This window comes from Drosophila kikkawai, chromosome 2R (assembly GCF_030179895.1).
Source record: "Drosophila kikkawai strain 14028-0561.14 chromosome 2R, DkikHiC1v2, whole genome shotgun sequence".
NCBI classification, from domain to species: domain Eukaryota; kingdom Metazoa; phylum Arthropoda; class Insecta; order Diptera; family Drosophilidae; genus Drosophila; species Drosophila kikkawai.
Window position 1 is genome coordinate 15,690,087 of NC_091729.1, and position 18,303 is coordinate 15,708,389.

At 38.4% G+C, this 18,303-nt stretch overlaps 1 protein-coding gene across 8 annotated transcripts; it reads right to left on the reverse strand.

Moving 5' to 3' along the window:
- Positions 1-2: 2 nt before the first annotated feature.
- On the reverse strand, positions 3-18,248 carry MESK2 (misexpression suppressor of KSR 2). Of its 8 annotated transcripts, none has more exons than XM_017166822.3 (8): positions 17,791-18,248; positions 11,569-11,942; positions 8,178-8,261; positions 7,270-7,463; positions 7,086-7,206; positions 6,457-7,021; positions 6,227-6,311; positions 3-1,730 (listed from the first exon to the last, which is right to left on the reverse strand). In XM_017166822.3, the coding sequence occupies exons 2-8, from the start codon at positions 11,778-11,780 to the stop codon at positions 1,303-1,305; spliced, it is 1,689 nt and encodes a 562-aa protein (XP_017022311.1). In that variant the 5' UTR covers positions 11,781-11,942; positions 17,791-18,248; the 3' UTR covers positions 3-1,302. The 8 variants fall into 8 exon arrangements, with proteins under 8 accessions (XP_017022311.1, XP_017022312.1, XP_017022313.1 ...); XM_017166829.3 differs by lacking the exon at positions 3-1,730 and adding an exon at positions 2,780-4,004 and having other exon boundaries at positions 17,791-18,245; XM_070284267.1 differs by lacking the exon at positions 3-1,730 and adding an exon at positions 4,718-4,752 and having other exon boundaries at positions 17,791-18,244.
- Positions 18,249-18,303: the final 55 nt, after the last annotated feature.

Here is an 18,303-nt window from a genome sequence, read left to right on the forward strand (position 1 = left end):
AATCGCATCAAGCTTCTAAAACTTTTATTGAATTGAATTCGAAGTTATTGCAAAAAGTTGTCATTATTTATAGATAGTATATATATATGTATGTCTTCTATATTCATATCCTGTGTGTGTGTTTCTGTGTACTTTTTATTTCCTGCGACAGTGACAATGTCACTCATTCATTGTGAACTGAATTTCGGGGCTGGCAATTCGCAATTGTCTACGATTTATCTAGGTTTGTATAAGTATATACGTAATTTTGAGAGATTTTCATTCGTTATTTTGATATGCTACATTTTTTTTTGTTTTGTTTTTAATTTCATTATTCTTTGGGATTAAGTTAACAGTTTTGGGTTTAGGTTTAGGTTTTAACATTAAGCGAAAATGCTCGTAATCTTTGAGTTTCGTTATCGTGTTGCTTGTATACACATCTGTATAGTATAGTATATAGTATATATTGTATATTGTTCGTTTTACAACAACTAAGCAAGCTCGTCATAAAATATGTGTTGAAAAAAATAGAGTAGGGGAGAAGGTATTTTAATAACTGAAATGCTGCTCTGCTGATATATATTAAGTATTATGTGTATGTTCGTTACGTTACGCTCAGGCACAAAGTGTAAATTACAAATATATCTCTCCGCGTCTCGCAAAACCATAGGGAGAGGAGGAAACACAATCAATCAACGGATGCTCTCTTTTTGGTGGTTAATTCCCAGCAGACAAACAGCGGACTTAGTGCGGATGGATCCGAAAATGTCCGTTAAAAATATTAAAAACGGACAAAGATTCTGATTTTTCGCATTAGTTTCGCTAAATGCTCAAAAACGGACGGGCAAACGGATGAATAGCGGACGAGTATCGCGAATTCTGAGGATTTTAACCGATAATGATATCGTAAAAGGTCCGCAATCGAAATCTTATTCGGATTCCGAAAATGTTAGCTTTTGATGCCACAAACCCCAGGACAGGTAATTTACTGTCTTGTCGTTCTTGAGCCTAAAATCGGACGTTTTGAGATCCGTAAAACTTCCGTTTTTAATATTTTTTACAAAGTTTTTGTCTGCTGGGTTATTATTGCATTCATTTTTCTAGCGGTGTATGTGTGTAAATTAGTTATTTTTCTATAATTTCTTTTCATTATTTTATTGTGTCTTTTGTGTCTCTTGGAGCACGGCTGAAAGCTTGGCTTGACTTGGCGGCGGCTGCTTTATTATTCTCAGTGTATGTCGTGTGTGTGTGTTGTGTGTGTTTGTGGCAAGGTAACAACAATAACAAGGTGTGTGTCTGTGGCTGGGCTCTCCGGAACACAATCTAAGAGCTGACCGGCTCGGGCAGTGGATTCTCGGTGATGCGTATCTTGTTGCTCTGGGCGCCATAGTAGAGCGTGCCAGATGTGTCCGTGGTCACGTAGGCACGGTTGCCATTTCCGCTTCCGGCGGCATGTCCATTTCCATTTCCGTTCTCCAGATCCATATCCTCCTCCTCGTCGCCGCTATGCTCGTCCGCATTGTTATTGTCCCCCTGCTGATGGCCACCCGTGTTGGTGCAATTAATGGCCGTCTCCCTTAGGCGATTGCCCACCCGTAGGCTCAACTGCCGCTGACGATCCCGCTCCCGTTCCCGTTCGCGCTCCTCCATCGCCTGTTGCTGCTGCTCCCGGAAGTTGGCGAAGAAGATCGAGGAGTACGTGTGGTATTTGGTGCCGCAGGGCGAACTCGCTGGCGTTGACAGCGGCGTTGCTGTGGCAGTTTTATTTTTATAGGTGGTTGTTGTAGGTTGTTGTTGGTTGTTGATTGTCGGTTGTTGGGGGAAGGTAGTAGTAGTTTGGCTTTTGTTATTTACGTTATGTTACTTGAGAACATGTAAGTTGTTGGTTGTTCTTGATGGGTGTTTTTTTCTTTATACACTTTCTAAAAGGCTTGGCTGCTGTTTTCGAAATGTTTTGTGTTGTTGGTGTACGGTGTCTGTGTGTGTTGTTGACAGATGTGGTCTAAATAAATGTAGTTGAAGTTTTGGAATAGTTGAAAAAAGCGAAAGGATGCTGAAATCTAAGCTGTAAAACAACCAAAGCTGAATTTAAGGAAGTTCTAAGTTAAAATTCGTTACACAACAAAAAAAAACTGTTGGAATAGAGAATTTGTAGAGCTATTTAAATGATCTTAAAATCTTTTTAATATTAATTTCTAAATTATTTTAAAATTATATTCAACCTTTTATACATAAATTCTCTTTTCTTGCGTTTTTTAAAGCTAATCCTTTTTTAAATAACCTTATTTTTAGGCCTTCAAAGATTCAAAACTAATCTACATAATCTATTTTGTTCCTTCTAGTTGGAATATACACAGGTGTTTTAATAAATATTACAACCATTCTTTAGACCACAGAGCTGTCTCGTTATGTGTAGAGTGTCTGGTGCATTTAGCATGATTCGAGATGAAAGCGGCGGCGAGAATCTGCTGCTGCTGCTGTTATTACTATTATTTTTATTATTCATATTATTCTTGTAGTTGTTGTTGTTCTAGTTGAGATGGACAAGATGGATGGGGGAGGAGAGGAGCAAGCTGAGCTGAGATCTGCGATGAAATTGCGATGAGAGAATACTGATGAGCGGCTGCTTGGATGTATCATGCGGATGTTGTTGATGGGACGCCACCTGTTGCTGGTGTTGATATCGGAGATGCTGCTGCCGGTGGACATGTTGCTGCTGTGGGAAAGAGACGACGCGACAAAACCGCAAAGCTACATAGCTCTGTTTCCCTCTGATGCCGTACCGATACGAAATTCGAAATTCACGTTGTTCGTTTTATTTAGAATTCTCAAATATACAACAAAAGCTTACACTTTCAATTTTCGTTTTAATTTTTTATATTTTTTGTTGTTCATTATGTTTATATTTTCATTGTTTGTTGACTTTGCGTATGATTAGTGTATGTCATATGTATATAATAGCGTTGTCATGTATGTATATTTGTATAAAGAGTGTGTATAAACTTATTGCTTCCATATACTTAAGCGTTGTGTCGGTGTGGGTGAAAAAGCAGCGAAATTTGCAAAGTACAGTCCCGAATTGAAAGGGTTAACAACACTGTAGATGTTGGAAAAAGCACGGTTTTTGAAATGCTTAATATTCAGATAATAGAAATAGAAAGATCTTTAAAAAGTTAGATATATTTTGGTCATTAGCAATTTCGAGACAAAGTGTATTCTGCATTCCATTTTCCTAAGATATTTAAAAAGTTTAAAAAACCAGTTCATTCAAGTCGGAATAATTTTAAAATCACCTATTAATCTCTCTAGCTAAATTTTAAAATACTTCTTTTTTTACAAAAACCAAATGCATATCCAAAATATGGTCAATCCTTATCAATTTTGTAGCGTTTACAGTGATGTTTACCCCTTGCAAAGGGTGAAAACGGGTGAAAAACGATAGGCAATTATTTAACATACATATAAGCAATACGTTTTTATTATTATTTTAATATGCATGTAGACAACAAACGAAATGGAAACTAAATTTTGCTGCTGCTTGTTTTTTCTTTTCCCTTAGCTTACAAACTAAAATTCGTATTAATTACAAAAAACGGCTGATTAAAACATAAAACAAAAGAGCAACAAAATAAATTTCAAAGGAAATCACAGAAGTGGAGAAACCGAAGCGAGAGTTTTGCCCATATGGAAAAGCAAAGCGCCAACTTGATGTAAAACCCTTATGATTTTTTTTTCGAGTGGTTTTTTTTTTCTAGTTTTGGTTTTTTGTTTTTGTTTTGGGGAGGTGGGTTTTATTTGGGGGGTGATTATCCAATAGCTCTTGCTCTCACTCGGCGCTCCTACAGAATTTAGGGGGGGCTGTGCCGTTGCTGCTGCTTCTGCTGCTGCCAGTGTCGCTGCTCTCTACATTCGCTCTCGTTTACGCTCTGTCGGCGGCTTTCACTGCACACTGAGCTCAATTTGCGTGGAACTGCTCCGACTGGCCGTTGAGATTTTGCGCGCCAACTTTTGCAGTGTGCCAACAGCTTTTTTTTTTTGGGGGGTTTTCGAAAATTTGTTGTTGTTGAAATTGTTGGTGATTGTTGTCGTAATAGTTGTAGTTGTTGTATATTTTTTGTTTTCATTTTGCGTGTAAATAAATAAAACAAATGAAAGGTCAAATAAATTAAAGAGTTTTTCGAAACAAAAGTCTTGTGGATGTGGGTGGGTGTGTGTGTGTGGATAGCGTGGTTTTTTAGGTGAAGTGGAAAATTAAAGAGCGTTGGAAAAGCTTAGAAAGAGCATAAAGTTCTAAGCTACCGAGGGCGCACTGTATTCAAACAAGCAAACTACGTGTAAGCAGGCGAGTGTAAATCATGGGTTTTAAGGTGTTGGAATTATTGAAATACTATAGGAATATTTTTAGAGAACTATATAATTAAAGAAAAATATTAAATAGTCTTAAGAAATTTAGTTTTTTAAGTGTTACCTATATTTATAGGGATGTATTTCCATTATATTTAATCATAAATAGTTTTTCAACACCTTAAAACCTATAAAGTACTCTCACTAGCTCTGTGTGCTGGTGTATTTCATGTGTAGTTTTGTCTAAGCTCTACTTTGCCTATATATCTGTATATATACGAATGTTAATTTGAATTATTGTATTAATTAATTAGCTAAATGCATTCCAACTAGAGATTTTTGGGTTTCTTTTTTGTTTGTTGCAATTTTATGTTGGGTATTTTACGGCTGCTTCAGGTGGCAGATCTTCCTACTGAGGTTTTTCGGACACTACGATCACAGGTGCCAAATATTTATGTGTGTGTTTGGAGTGTGTGTGTGTACAAATATACATACCATATACACACGATTATTATATTTATTTTTGTTGTTGAAATTATATAGAGAGAACGCGAAGTTGCATTAGTTAACGGTTACATTTGTTGATTTAATTTTTTTTGTTAGGGGAATTGGAATTAGAAAACCAATTTCGAAACGAAAAGAAAATCCAGAATTAGAAGAGAATTGAAGAGAACGAAGGAGAAAGTCGTAGGTTAATGCAGCAGAAACCAGGTCGATGGAGTGAAGTTGATTGAATTGAATTGGATAATGGATAATGGCCATGAATTTGAATGGAAGGTTGCATGTGAGAAGTTATGGTTTTTTATGGGGGTTATGACGGTGCGGGGATTTGAGAATCATCGATTGAAGTTGCAATTTCGTGTGGTAGTTTTTTGTTTGTATATTTTTTTTTCATTTGGATTTGTGTTGCGTGTTGTTTGGTTGTTTTTTGGCATTTTTTAAATTTTTTTTATTTTTATTTTTTTTTTTTTTTTTTTTTTTTTTTGTATGTTGGTTTAGCAAAAACAAGCAGTTTTGGAGAAAGGAAAAAGAAATGAAAAACAAAGTAATGAACATCTTGAAATATCTTTTCTTGTTTTGTTGTTGTCGTTGTGGATGCGAAAATGCATTTTTGTGTTTTTATTCCTAACTATTTTTAGGGAGTAAAAGGGGGCTTTGTTGGGAAATGGATAATATATATGTATATAGAAAGTAAACGCTTGATTTTCAACAACTTTTCGATTTTTATTTTGAAATACTTTTGTTTGCGTACAAATACTTGGGTTTTTTCAACATAAATTTGAACGAATTTCAATTTATTTTTAATTTTTTGTTTGTTTTTTTTTTTCTTCTTTTTTTTTTGTTTTTGTATAATTAGCCAATTTATAAATATAGAATTTTGCACAATCAATTCTCAGTTTTTTTGGTTTCGTTTCATTGCATCTCAAAAAGCTTTTGATTCTCAAAAAGATACTCGCTTCAGGCTAAGATTAGGTTTAGGGATCGCATGTGTGCGTCGTCGTGTATATATATATCTTGAGTGTCTCTATATAGAAAGTATTTAAGGTCTAGGAGGAACTGAACTGAACTGAAGCTATGAAGGAGGGGATCTTACTCCATAGTGACTTTTGTATGCAAAAAACTGCTAGACTGAACACTGTCCCAGTCGTCGGGTCTGAAGAACTTGGCTAAGGTGGTTAGGTTAGGTTAAGTAGTAGTTGTTGTGGGTTAATAGAGGGTTTAGATAGAGTGGGGGTACAGAGTAGTAAGTAGATTGAGTTGAGATTGTAGCAGAGATTGCTGAGGTTGTTCAGTTGTAGCAGTTGAATGTTGCTGTTGTTCTAGTTGTTTCTGGTTGTTGTTGTTGTGGTGGTTGTTGGTGGTGGTAGTTGGTGGTTGGTGTGTGCGGTGTTCTAACACTTACCGTAGCCCTCGCCCTGCAAGAAGAGCCGGAAGGCTTCGGCCAGCTTGGCCGGCTGCTCCTCCAGCACCAAAGCGCAATCGGAAATCTGTCAAAATAAAGGAAATGTTATTAAAATTTAGGGGAAATCAAGGGGATTTTATATATAGTTGCGGTTGAAATAATATTAACCGAAAGCCTAGTTTTCATTATTCCAACCGCAACTAAAAATCCAATATAAACTCTCTAAGAACCTTCATCCACGATGAGTTTGTGGGATCCAGGCGGCCATTGAAGGTCACTGTATCCTCCACATGCGGTGACAGCGAACCCGTGATATTAATCACCGGCATCTTCAGTGTGGTGGCCGCCGTCTCGGTGCCCGGAGTGCCCGGTGGAGTGCGCGCCAAATGGAGGTCATTGCGATGAATGTACGCATTGATAAGCATGGCCAGGTTGGTCGGATTAACGCCTCGCTCAAAGTGCTGCTTGTACATCTGCACCAAGTCATGATTACGCTCCTCCGGATTGCGGCCAAAGTGATGCCACATTAGGTAATCGATAACGCCCTGTGTCATGCCCTTGGTGCGCAAGAAGCGGGCATTGAAGCTCTGATAACCCCACTCGATCCAGCCCGACTGCGTGGACACGCAGTTGATCAGGCACAGAGCGCCCACCTTGTCCGGATGGGCATGGGCGAAACGTGCCAGAATATTGGCGCCAGCGCCCACACCAAAGCCAATCACCGACTTCAAGCCAAAGTGTGAGAGCACGAAAAGCAGCTGGGCGGCCAGATCATCCATGGTAGGATATACGTAGCTAAATGGATATACATCATTCCAGTTAGAAATGTATTACAGATTAATAAAAGATTATTTCTTACTCCTCTGGCAAAGTGGGAGCACCCTCTTCCTGCCCAGGAGCTGTCACATGGTAAACACAAAAGTTCTCCAGCAAGCCTCGCATCACTGGAAAGTTGAAGAAGCCAGCAAAGCTGGTGGCATCTAAAAGATAAAACCAAAAGGGTTTGTTTATTTTTTATGGGGAACTAAGGAGTATCTACTCACAGTTGAGGCCCAAATCGTGGTAGGTAACAATGGCCGGCTTGGCCGTATCGCCCTGTATGGCCACATGGACATCGCCCTTGTCTGTGGGCACACGTCGCTGTTCGCAGGCCTCCAGAATGGAGCCGCGGGCATTGGGGAATTGCAGCTGCACAGAGCGCAGTTCGATGTCATCCATGGGATCAACGGGCATAGTGCTGCAGAAGTAAAACACTTTAATTAGTTTAAAAGTCAAGGTTAAGGTTCTTCTTTAGCAGCAGTGGCAGCGGCGGCGGCAGCAGAGTCAGCTGTTCATAGACACTGGCATCCTGTGAGTTTTTAGAGTGTGTTCGTGTGTCCTGGTTATTCGGGGAACTCCTCTAGAGGCTCTAGGACTACTTGATCGAAGGGCATATATATATATAAGTATTGCAGGCATGAGTTGATCTCGCTGCTCGACTACTCTCTAGTTTATGGTTCATGTTGTATGCAAAACTCAAAGAAATCAAGACATAAGGATAATCAAACGATTGGTTAATCAACATTCGGAGAGATACTTGGGCTTAGGGATGCTGTTACAGGGTTTTAGTTGTTATATCAAACTCAAATCTAGGCAAGTACTTGCTTACAAACTAATGGTTGTCTCGTAAATCAAATGCTATGTGAAAAGTTAATAAACAAAAGGGGTATAAACATAGGATAATAAAGATAAATCAAAACGAAACGAAAACTCTAGACGTTGTTGTCTGTTGTGGGGTGTGTGTATATATATTATATATATTAATTATAGTGTATTTAGTGTGTGTATTGCATTTTATCTTACATATTCGAGGGGTTACAAAATTCGGATTGAGGGGGGTTTGGGGGCCTAATCACACAATTCCCTGGCTGTTTTATTCGCTAGTTTCGGGTTCTAGTCTTTTTTGGCTTACCCCAGCAGGTGTGCCTCCTCGGCAGTGTGTGTTGGTGCTGACGGCATCTTGGTGGTCAGTGTCTTACCGGATTTGTCGCGGTCTCTGAAAGAGATTCTATGAGCATGCAAGCAAAGAATAACCAAAAGGAACACAAAAATCGAGGCAAGTTTCTGGCTGACTCTGTTACAAATCGGCTAAAAACTTTCACCCTTGTTTATATATGTCTTATATATTTTTTGGAATTTTTATTTTGTGAAATTGGAGATCTTAAAAAGTATTTTTACAGGTCGGGTTCTGGAGAGAGAGAGTAACACAGACGACAGAGAAACAGGCACAGAGAAAGAAAAGAGAGAAGGAGCGTTCGCCGGCTGGATGAAGTGGGTGGGTGAATTCTCGCCAAGGTCTCGCTGGTGCTCCTTACGTAAAACGTAAGCGAATGAGTCACGCAATGTCATTCGGGGTAAATGTCGATGGATGAATGTAAGCGCGATGTATGAAAATGGCAAGCGACAAACAAACAAGTGGCGCCAACAAAATGAGACCAGCTGGCATACTAATTTGACTTTCCTTTCCACGGTCTTCCGGCCCCCTTGCCACCCCCTCTAAAAAACACACACACAGGAAAAGCGTGGAAAACTTTTGTTTACCGTCTCTCGCTCGCTCTTCTTGAGCTAACAAAAAAAAAAGAAACTTTTACTGCTGGGACCGAACTCAATTAGTTAATGCCGGAGGTGTGGGAGCCAGCAACTCGGCCCAGGTAAGGGATGAGAGTTCATTATCCTCGAGCTAACAGCTAAACCAAGATATATGTATAGAGAGGGTCATGGCTTTTTTCATTATCACCTTTAATTGGTTACGTGATTGGGCCTGTAAGCATCCCAAGGGGAGTAATTGCACAGGATCCTGCTTATGACACGAGAAAAATTTATGCTCTGTTAAGGGAAACTCTTGAAAATGATTATTTAACCCGGGAATGTATAGTACTTTGATAAGGTGTGAACATAAAGCCACTAAAAATATCTTTATCTAGGTGGAAATCTTTAGAAGAAGGCTTGGAAAGCTAATAAAAGGTATATCTACTATTATCTAACTATCTATCTATTAAAATATAACATTAGAATTAAGCTTCATTATTTTAGGTTTTCTAAAGATTAAAGCATCAAGACTGCTTTGAAAAACACTCATCTCTTCTTCAACAAAGAAAACTTTAAGCAGCTTTCAGTCATTTAAAATCCATTTTACTTGGCAAACCTTAAACCTTAATTGCTAAGAGAGACACACACACATTAAGCTAACTAATTACAGACCTTCAACATTTCCCCATAAATCCATTATTAATCTAAACAATCAATTTCTGGAACAGAGCACGCACATGAGCCCCTTGGCGAAATAAAAAGTAAAAATACTTATATGAAATGTAGAAGCTTGCGCTGAGGGACTTCTGGTAATCAGATGTTTGCTTGCTTAAGGTTTCTTTTGCTTTCTTTGAATTCCCCAGCAATAACTGAGAATTCCCAGCTAAAACCGGTATATATCAGAAAACTCCAGGCTTAAGAAATAAGTAAGTGCAATGCACCGACGAACAGCAAAGACTGTAAACATTAAGTGCGATATGGAGTCGGGAATATTACTTATATATGTACACTCCATTTACGAGGCAAATATTAATTGGACTAAATCACAGGGCAGAAGGCATCTCACTTACGAACAATGTCAGTCCGGTGTCTGTGCGGAAATATTAATTAAAACCACTTGAGAGATCGTATGAATTATTTCCAAGAGTGGACGCAAAAATGGAACGAATGTGGGTCGCAGCCGGCGACCAACTAACTAAACTAAACTGAACTATAACGACCTGAGAGACTCAGCTTTTAGTTCTAGTTTTATTTTCTGAAATCTGTTTGCTCTGCTCTCGGCGGGGCTTGTTGTATTGACAAAACTGCAAAAACTGCAAACTGCAGGGTGACCTTGAGTCATGGCTAACCAGAAAAGAAGTCACATTTCCTGCTTTTTGGGGTCTACACTCTATGTAAATGCTCTATTTATTGGGTTTTTATAACTTAATTAATTAAGTAATTATAAGATAAGTTCAGTTAACTTTATCGGGCATACTTAAATAGGTCTTGAAATGGAATTTTTCAAATTTTAAATGCTCTACTAACTCCTAAAAAGTTATTAAAGGAGTTGATTTAATATTGTTCCTCAGGAGTTTAGCTAAGAAGCCAATGATAACTATTAATAGCTCCTAAAGATAATGTTTGAAGCTTGAAATCGACACTAGTAAGCTAAAAACCATCCCAAAATTCTTTATAAAATTCTCTTTTAATTATAAAATTTTCCGCTTTCCCTAATTAGGAAGCTGGCTCACTTATTTTTCAATGCTGAATGAATGATGTAATGCGAGAAATGTGTACAATGCGAGGCTTTAAATATACACCAAATATACATATAATTCTTTCTTCTGTTGGTGGCCAAAATCAAATCAAATGCAAAGTGCCTTAAGTCAAGAAATAAAACGAACAGAAAAATGTAACTAAAAAAAGAGAAGCTCACAACAACCACAATCAAAGGCAAGAAAAGCAACGGGAAAAAAAAACAAACATTTCGGATAGACATGCAATCGCAATTAAGCCTCAAAAGGGGATTTGGGGGTAGGAAAAGCGGCGTTGTGGCTAAGGGCAGCAGAGGAGCTTTGATGTTCGGTATTTAAGTGAGCTACACAGAGAATTAGGTGTTATAAAACTTGCTTACAGGAGGGAACTTTGGTTTCTTATATTTATATATTTTATAGCCTTAAGATAGTACACTTGAAATAAAATATTTGCTTTGGGAAATGTATCTTTTGGCAGGAGATATTTAAGATTTAAGATCATTTATAATCTTTTACAATCCTTTGCGATGGATTGTTTAGGAATATTAAAGACTTTAGTTGTCAGGATTTGTTAATAAATACTAAACTATCTAGATAATTATTATGTCTGTTATAATTCAATTAATCAGTATTAAAGTTCCGTTTCCTTCATTTTTGGACAACTTAGAATAGAATCATTTGTAAAAAAAAACAAGTAAAAACCTTTGAAAATACAATTAATTCAGATATCAAACCTTCTGAAAATATTAACTATATCAAAAACAACCTATCAAAAATCGTTAAAGGAATCATAAATATCTCTCTATTTTATTAGGACTTTCTGTGTCTTTTTGTTCTCTGTGTAGAAAAAGGAAAAGAGTGGGTCAATTGGTGATTGGGCGGTGGTGAACGTGCTAAAAAGGGGGCAAATGGTACGAGTAGTTCAGAAGGAGGGCCTTGTGTTCCGGCAATGGTGATTATTAAGAGTGATTGGCGGAGGGCTCACCGTCGCGCAGCGAAGAGTAGGGATCCCCTCACCTGGGAACTGGGATAACTTACCTGGCGCCAACGCCAACGATGACCGGCTGGCGCTCCGTGCGGAGCAGCTCCTCGCTGTCATTTGGCGAGGACTTGATGGCCTGGCCAAGCGCCCGCTTCATGCTCTCAAAGACCGAAGGCGGGGCCGTGGGCTCTGTGGTAGACTGATAGATGGCACTGCCATTGCCATTGACGGCCGGCAGCGATACATAGCCGCCCTCGGACTGTGGCATGTTTGCTCTTTATATGCTTTTGTTTTTAGCTTATTTAAATCTTTTTTGTTTGCCCAGCTTTATTTGAATTTGAATTTAGAGTACTTGTACTTAGCTGACTTTGATTTTTCGTTTCGGTTTTTTTTTTGGTTGGTTAACAAAACAATAACGAATATATTTCCACTGTGCATGCAAGTGTGTCGTTGTTGGTGAAGTGTTGGTGGTTGTGGTGTTGTTGTTGTTGGGTGCGTGTTTTATTTCGTTTTGTTGTCGTGATTTTTATATTAACAATGCATTTGATTCATCAGCAGCAGCAGCAGCAGCGTCGAGGTGTATGTTTTATTTATTTTATTTTATTTAGCCGGCAGACAGACAGACATATACAAAGAGCAGTTCGTTGATTTTAGATGGAAATATATATATATTTTTTTTGGCAGCAACAGCAGCGGCGTCACAACGTCACAAAACATAAATCATATAAAAATAAACAAGAAGAATAGTACACAAAATTATAATAATAACAAAAGCAACAAAATAATGACAATGAGATTTGAGTCACACAAAAACCAGATTTTGCAGGAAGGTCCACAACAGCTTCGAATAATGATTGACATGGTTAATAAGCAGCGAGTCACAGCTACAGTGAGACATTGCTAGCACCAACATTATTGTTATTTAATCCATTAAGCCTTACATTTCTTTTAAAACAAGTTTATAGTGGGGAAAATCAGCAAGCAATTACAGTGGAGATTCGTTAAAATTAAAGCCAAAACCAACTTATATTTAAGAAATATGTTTAAGGAACTTTTTGGTCTCGATAACCCTTAAAAATAGGGATTAACAGAGATGATTCTTTGAACCCTTGATAAGATAAGACCTGCAAATATTGATATTTACCCAAAGCGAACTAGTTTCCAACTTTATCATCAATATATTCTAGAATTTGCCCTCGTTATTTGCATTATTATACAAATACAGTAGGGTTTACCATGATAAAACCATATAAATATTTAAAGTATTTCGAGTACTAAAAATAAAAACCTTTAGGACTTTAAAATACTGTTCTATTCCTTTTACTCAACAATTAAGCATAATCCTAGAAAAATCTGACAGAGCTTTTCTAAAATTCAAGACCTCAATAAACATTTGGCATCGTTAAGAGAACCCTCACTGCACTGAGCCCGGGAAAACTGAGCCCGGGCGTCAATGTACGTACTTGAAAGAAAATATGCAGGCCAAGCCGCAATGCAAGGGGGGACACAGAGAGAGAGACTGCATCAACCCCATAACCCCTAAACACCCTAAAGCCCTGCCATTCGCCAGAGCACATATGCATTACATTAACCCAGTTTGGGCCAAGGGTTGAGGCCTGCTCTCCACGTGCCCTGGCTTAAAGCCAAAAGTGGGCCAAAAGCATGAAAATTTCACACATGCCCAAAATGCTAGTGTGTGTTGGTTATGTGTTCCCTCTTTAATTTTCGGGCTTCTAGAGCTGATTAAGTGCGTCATACGGAGCGAATTTATCAACTAATAATCACCGGACAGCAACAAAGCAAATGCAAACGCTTCAAAACTAATGACGCAGCCCCACAGAAACAGATAAACGTATATAGTATATATATATACTACAACAAATGTGTAACTGTATATATAAATTCAGACAACAAACAAAACGAAAAACTCGTTATGGCTACTATTAATTTTTTTTTTTTTTTTGCGTCTTACGTTTTAGAACCCAGTCAAGCTGAGCAATTTGAATTCATTTTCAAGCTGGGACCACAGTGCGTATGATGAATGAGCCTCCAGAGGGGCAGAGAAAAAATATAAGAGGAGCTACTGGCCGCCTTTCGCATTTTAGAGTTTTATTATACAAAGGCCAATGGACATGAACATTTTATTGCTCATTACCCAATTTAGCTGCAATGTTATCTGCATAATTTAGCCATTCAAAGAAACAAACTTTTGTCATAAAAAAAACATCAGCAGATCACAGGCCAAAAGTAAGGCAGTTAAAATTGTAGCAGAAAATCTGAAATCATGACTTGATAATTTTATAGATTTTACGAAGCATGGCTAGCGATTTCTTTGTTATCTTATCTTGTTATCTTGTTGGATTCAGGGCAGGGTTCTTGACTCTCTGATTGCTTTTCAGAAGCTCTTCAGAGATCTCTCACATTTTCTTCTATTGTTATGAAGAGATATCTCTTTACAAAGAATGTGTTTGTATGATTTAGTTGTGTGGATAAATGAAAAATGGAAAAATAAACAAAGAAAATAGTAGTTTATCCAGTTTGTTGTTTTTCTAGTACTTGTAAACTGATATTTAAATGAATTATTAAGTTACTAGAGGAATTTCTTGATGATAAGAAAGCCCAAACAGAATTTTCTTTGGGTTGTAAATATTTAATTCATTCAGTTAAATTAAATAAGAAAATTGTTATTTATGTGATTTTTATAGACTAATTGTAGTACCAAATCACCAATTAAGATATTTTTAAACCTTGTTTATTGTGTTATTTATATCTACAATTTAAAATCCAATAGATACCGCTTTTAAACGACCACTGACAGCGCATTTAAAGTTCCTACAGCCATAGGCTAGGGGACCCAAAAGGAAATTCCACCCTGAAGCTCTCTCCCACACAGAAAAGTCAGCCAGCGTCGAGCTCAACTTTGACCTTTCCCCGGGCGATTTATGGGCGCTGATAAAGTTGCGCTTGCACTTTTCACCTCGGCCACACGAAATGATATAATGACACTAGCGTCGCCATATTCAGATACTTTATGTTATATATGTATATACCCATGGCTAGGCTTTAGCGATTTATCGGTGGCATCTGGGGCACTTCAATTCCAATAATTGCAGGCCAGCCAGCGTAGTGTGCCATTTATGGCGAATTATTCATAATTGCGATTGCACGTGAAGGAGGCACTCTCCAAGTGCGAGGAGTGCAGGGCAAAGACACTCTTTTTCCCGACCCATGGAAATTAGCTGGGCGAATGACGTGCCTTGGCTCTGCCGTAGTTGTTTTTCCGGCCTTTTGCCAAAGGAGCACACGGAATATCGACAATTTGGCACGGTAGCCCATGGCAACCGTTGGCAGGTCAACGGGCAACAACAAACCCGGCTCTTTCAGTCAATAGTGTTGCATACTATACATAAAAGTACCTTCTATTTCGGTTTTCTCGATTTCCTTAAAATTCCAAGTAATTTAGATTTTATTGACAGGTTTTAGGTGATTTTATTTACTTGCTAAGACCTAAGGTCAATACAGCTCAAATAATTTACAATTCTGATTTTATATTTTCAGTTTGTTTTCGGTAAACTCAATAGATTCCCCTTTGCATCCCAACTACTTGTATTTCAAAGAATTCCTTGTATTCCGAATGCCTTCGAAGGTGGCTTTCCCCCTTCTGCAAAATATTTTCCCAACTATTCTATTGACTGCAATTTGTCGGAGGCCTTCAAGGATATCCGTACCTCCCGTAGAGACAAATTTGCAAAAACAGAAATTATTCAAATGTTCTTGGTCTCCTTCGAGCGGCACTACTACCTGTGGGGGGCTTTGGCAATGGGTAAGGTGGGGAGATCAGAGGTAATGGGGGCAGCGACAGCGGCTGCAAATCACATAAAGGAAATGTCACGCTATGTCAGGCCGCAGGCCAACGAAAATACGAATAAAAAAATATACAAGCAGAAACGTACCAAATCACACTCTGCTCAACGTCAGAGCGTTGTTGCAGGATACACTGGGGAAAATATTAAGAAAGAAAGGCAAGGATTACCATTGTTTTAACTATTGTTTTAAGTATTATCATGTAATTACAAGGGATACTTTCTATATTATGGAGTTGAGGTAGATCTTGATATATAGTTCGTTTTTATAATGAGTTTATTTGAAGGTTCTCTTAATTTTTTAGAATTTTATCAAAGAAATAGTGTTGGTATTTAATTAACAGGAGTTTAAATAGTATTTAAGACCCTTCCTAAGGTTTTTCAACAGATTTATCCTTCTAAATTAACCCCTTTCGTGACTTTTAAAAATTGGTAAAAATCTTTTAACTACAATTATTATCCAAGTGCTTTTTGGACTATATATGAGGGGGCGGCGACGTAGCAAGTTGGGAGGTGTTGGGCGTTGGGACAGCAGGTTGCTCTACTGTTACGTGTTTGCAATCGATTTGAAAGTTACATAAAAACAGAGCCGCAGAGCAAGGGCAAAAAGGGATAGACAGAGAGAGGTTCAAAGGTGGGAAAAGAATGCCATGAGAGTTGGTAAACACCTGACCGGACAACAAACAACAACAACAGCAGCAACAAGGCGCCAAAAGCAATTTGTGAGCTCAACTTTTCTTTGTGTTTGTCTTTATTTTTTTGCGTTCTTTTTTGTGTAAACTGACCTACGCATTAAATATGCAGGAAAGTTAAACAGAAAATAGATATACACTATATGGACACGACCAGAGTATGGCTAGAATCGTAACAGACGACGACTAACGAATATTGCTGGCGATGGCGCCGACAGGTTACAACACCCATCTCCCGATTGAGGAGGACCAGACCCCAGGTTCCGCACCCAAAACGCCGCCGCCAAGAGCAATAAAATTTCACAAAACAGCAAATAACAAATGTCTGCCCAGGAACAGTAAACACTGTCAATGGTTAAACCAATTAGGTAAGAAGTTGTGGACAACAAAGACAGGTCGGTTAGTCGGTAAATAAACTGTCAATTTATTGTGCGGTTTGTTTTTTAAAGTTACTTTTATAACAAGAGAAACGAAAATTGCACTTAAGGTTGCCCAAAAGAAGGAAACTTTATGAAGGCTTCTAGAACTCCCACTGAAGTTGGGTGATTTGTGGTTACTTTGAGAACTGCATAGATACAAGATAAAATATATTTTTGAATGGAAATAATAATAGAATACTTCAAAAACATACGTTTTGAAAACTTTGAAAAATCAAAATAATCTTTTTATTGCAATTTTGATGGTAAAGTTATATCTATTGAAACGAGAGGTTTTTCTCTCATCAAGTGATATTTATACAATTTTAAAAGTGAGAAAAACCTTTTAATTTGTACAGTAAAAGGTTTGTACATTAATCCTTTTCTGTGATTTTATTTATATATTGCTTCTAAAGTTTAATAACCCAAAACCAGCACTCATTGGAAATGCAGCTGGAGTTGTCCCATAAAGAAAGCCTCACTGTGCCAGCTGCTGGAATGATTGCGGCGAAGTTAGTTGGAGGTCGTTTACAGCAGAGAATCACCAGCTCCATCGGAGAGAGCGAGCAAGGGAGAAATGGGAGCCAAAGAGTGAGAGAGAGGGCGGGCAGGAATGGTGGCATTACGTCAGAGCCCAGAAGCCATTTGGGGCTTGTCAAAATTAGCAGCCAGAAAAGCCAGGAAAACCCAAAAGAACCCCGAAACCAAAACGAATAAAAAAGAACATAATAAACTAAGGAATTAGTAAAGATATGAGACAAGCAACAGCAACAACAACAACTGTGATAACAAGCAACAACAATAGGAACATGCAGGTGAGGCGCAACTCCTAACAACTAACTGTTAACTAAGACAAAAACGAAGAAAAAGAAGTGTGCGAAAATATAGAGTTAGTGCTAATTGGTAGAAACGAAGGGGGAGGGGAAAAAACAGATACTTGGATGCAAATGAAAAGTTTAGATGAGGCAGCGTGTTTTTTTTTTCTGGTAATGGGGGCGAGCGCAAGAGATTTGAGAGAAATACAGACAGTGAGAGAGAGGCAGAGAGAGAGAAAGAGAAAGAGGGGGGAGAAGTGGTAGAGAAGAACTGCAACAAAACAAATGCAAACATGGGGCACCCAGGAAGAAAAAAAAGAGAAGGGGAGCTGGAATATCAACTCCCCCTCCCATTCGCACCTGTCCAATTTGCATTTGTTTTGTTGTCTTGTCCGCTTCTTGCACTTGTATGTGTGTTAATTGTGCCTGCTGTGGGTGTATGTGTGTGTGTTGGTGAGTGTATGTGTGCGCGGTTGGATATTAAAAACTCACCTGACGCTTTCCGTTCTTTCTGTTCTGCCTCTTTTCCTGGCCTCAAATAAGCGATATCGGGATTATCGTGGAAAACTACTGTGGGGCCGCCGCTTGTCGTCCGCTTTTCCGCTTTCCCGAGTTGTCAGACAGTAAGAAACACCGTTTGTTAATTGCCACCGCAGAAAAACCACAACAACAATAAAAACGAAGGAGTCGCCTATGAAAAAATCAATATTTGGTCTCGGCCAACGTTTCTTTTCTGCCCCCTTCCTTGGACTTTTCTTTTACAACTTGTGTAATTTCTGTGTGCTCGTTCTTTTCGCTCGCTTTTTTTCTCTCGCTCGCGCACACGCACTCGCACACACACACGCCCGTCGCGATTGCAATGTAATTTTTCTAATTTTCTCGGGATCAATTTTCTTTTTCTTGTAATTTTGCCAGCTGCTTTTTTGCGTCTGCCCGATTTTGAAACAACACGCTAGAGGTGAACAAAAGTTGATAACAGTACCAGTGCTGCCAACTCGGGTAAAG

Bases quoted from the DNA above. Each gene is read 5' to 3' on its own strand.
- MESK2 (XM_017166822.3), bottom strand. From the start codon at position 11,780: ATGCCACAGTCCGAGGGCGGCTATGTATCGCTGCCGGCCGTCAATGGC. The intron at 7,464-8,177 runs GTAAGCCAAAAA...TTACTTCTGCAG, and splicing joins GAGGAGGCACACCTGCTGGG to CACTATGCCCGTTGATCCCA. The intron at 7,022-7,085 runs GTAAGAAATAAT...ATATCCATTTAG, and splicing joins GCTCCCACTTTGCCAGAGGA to CTACGTATATCCTACCATGG.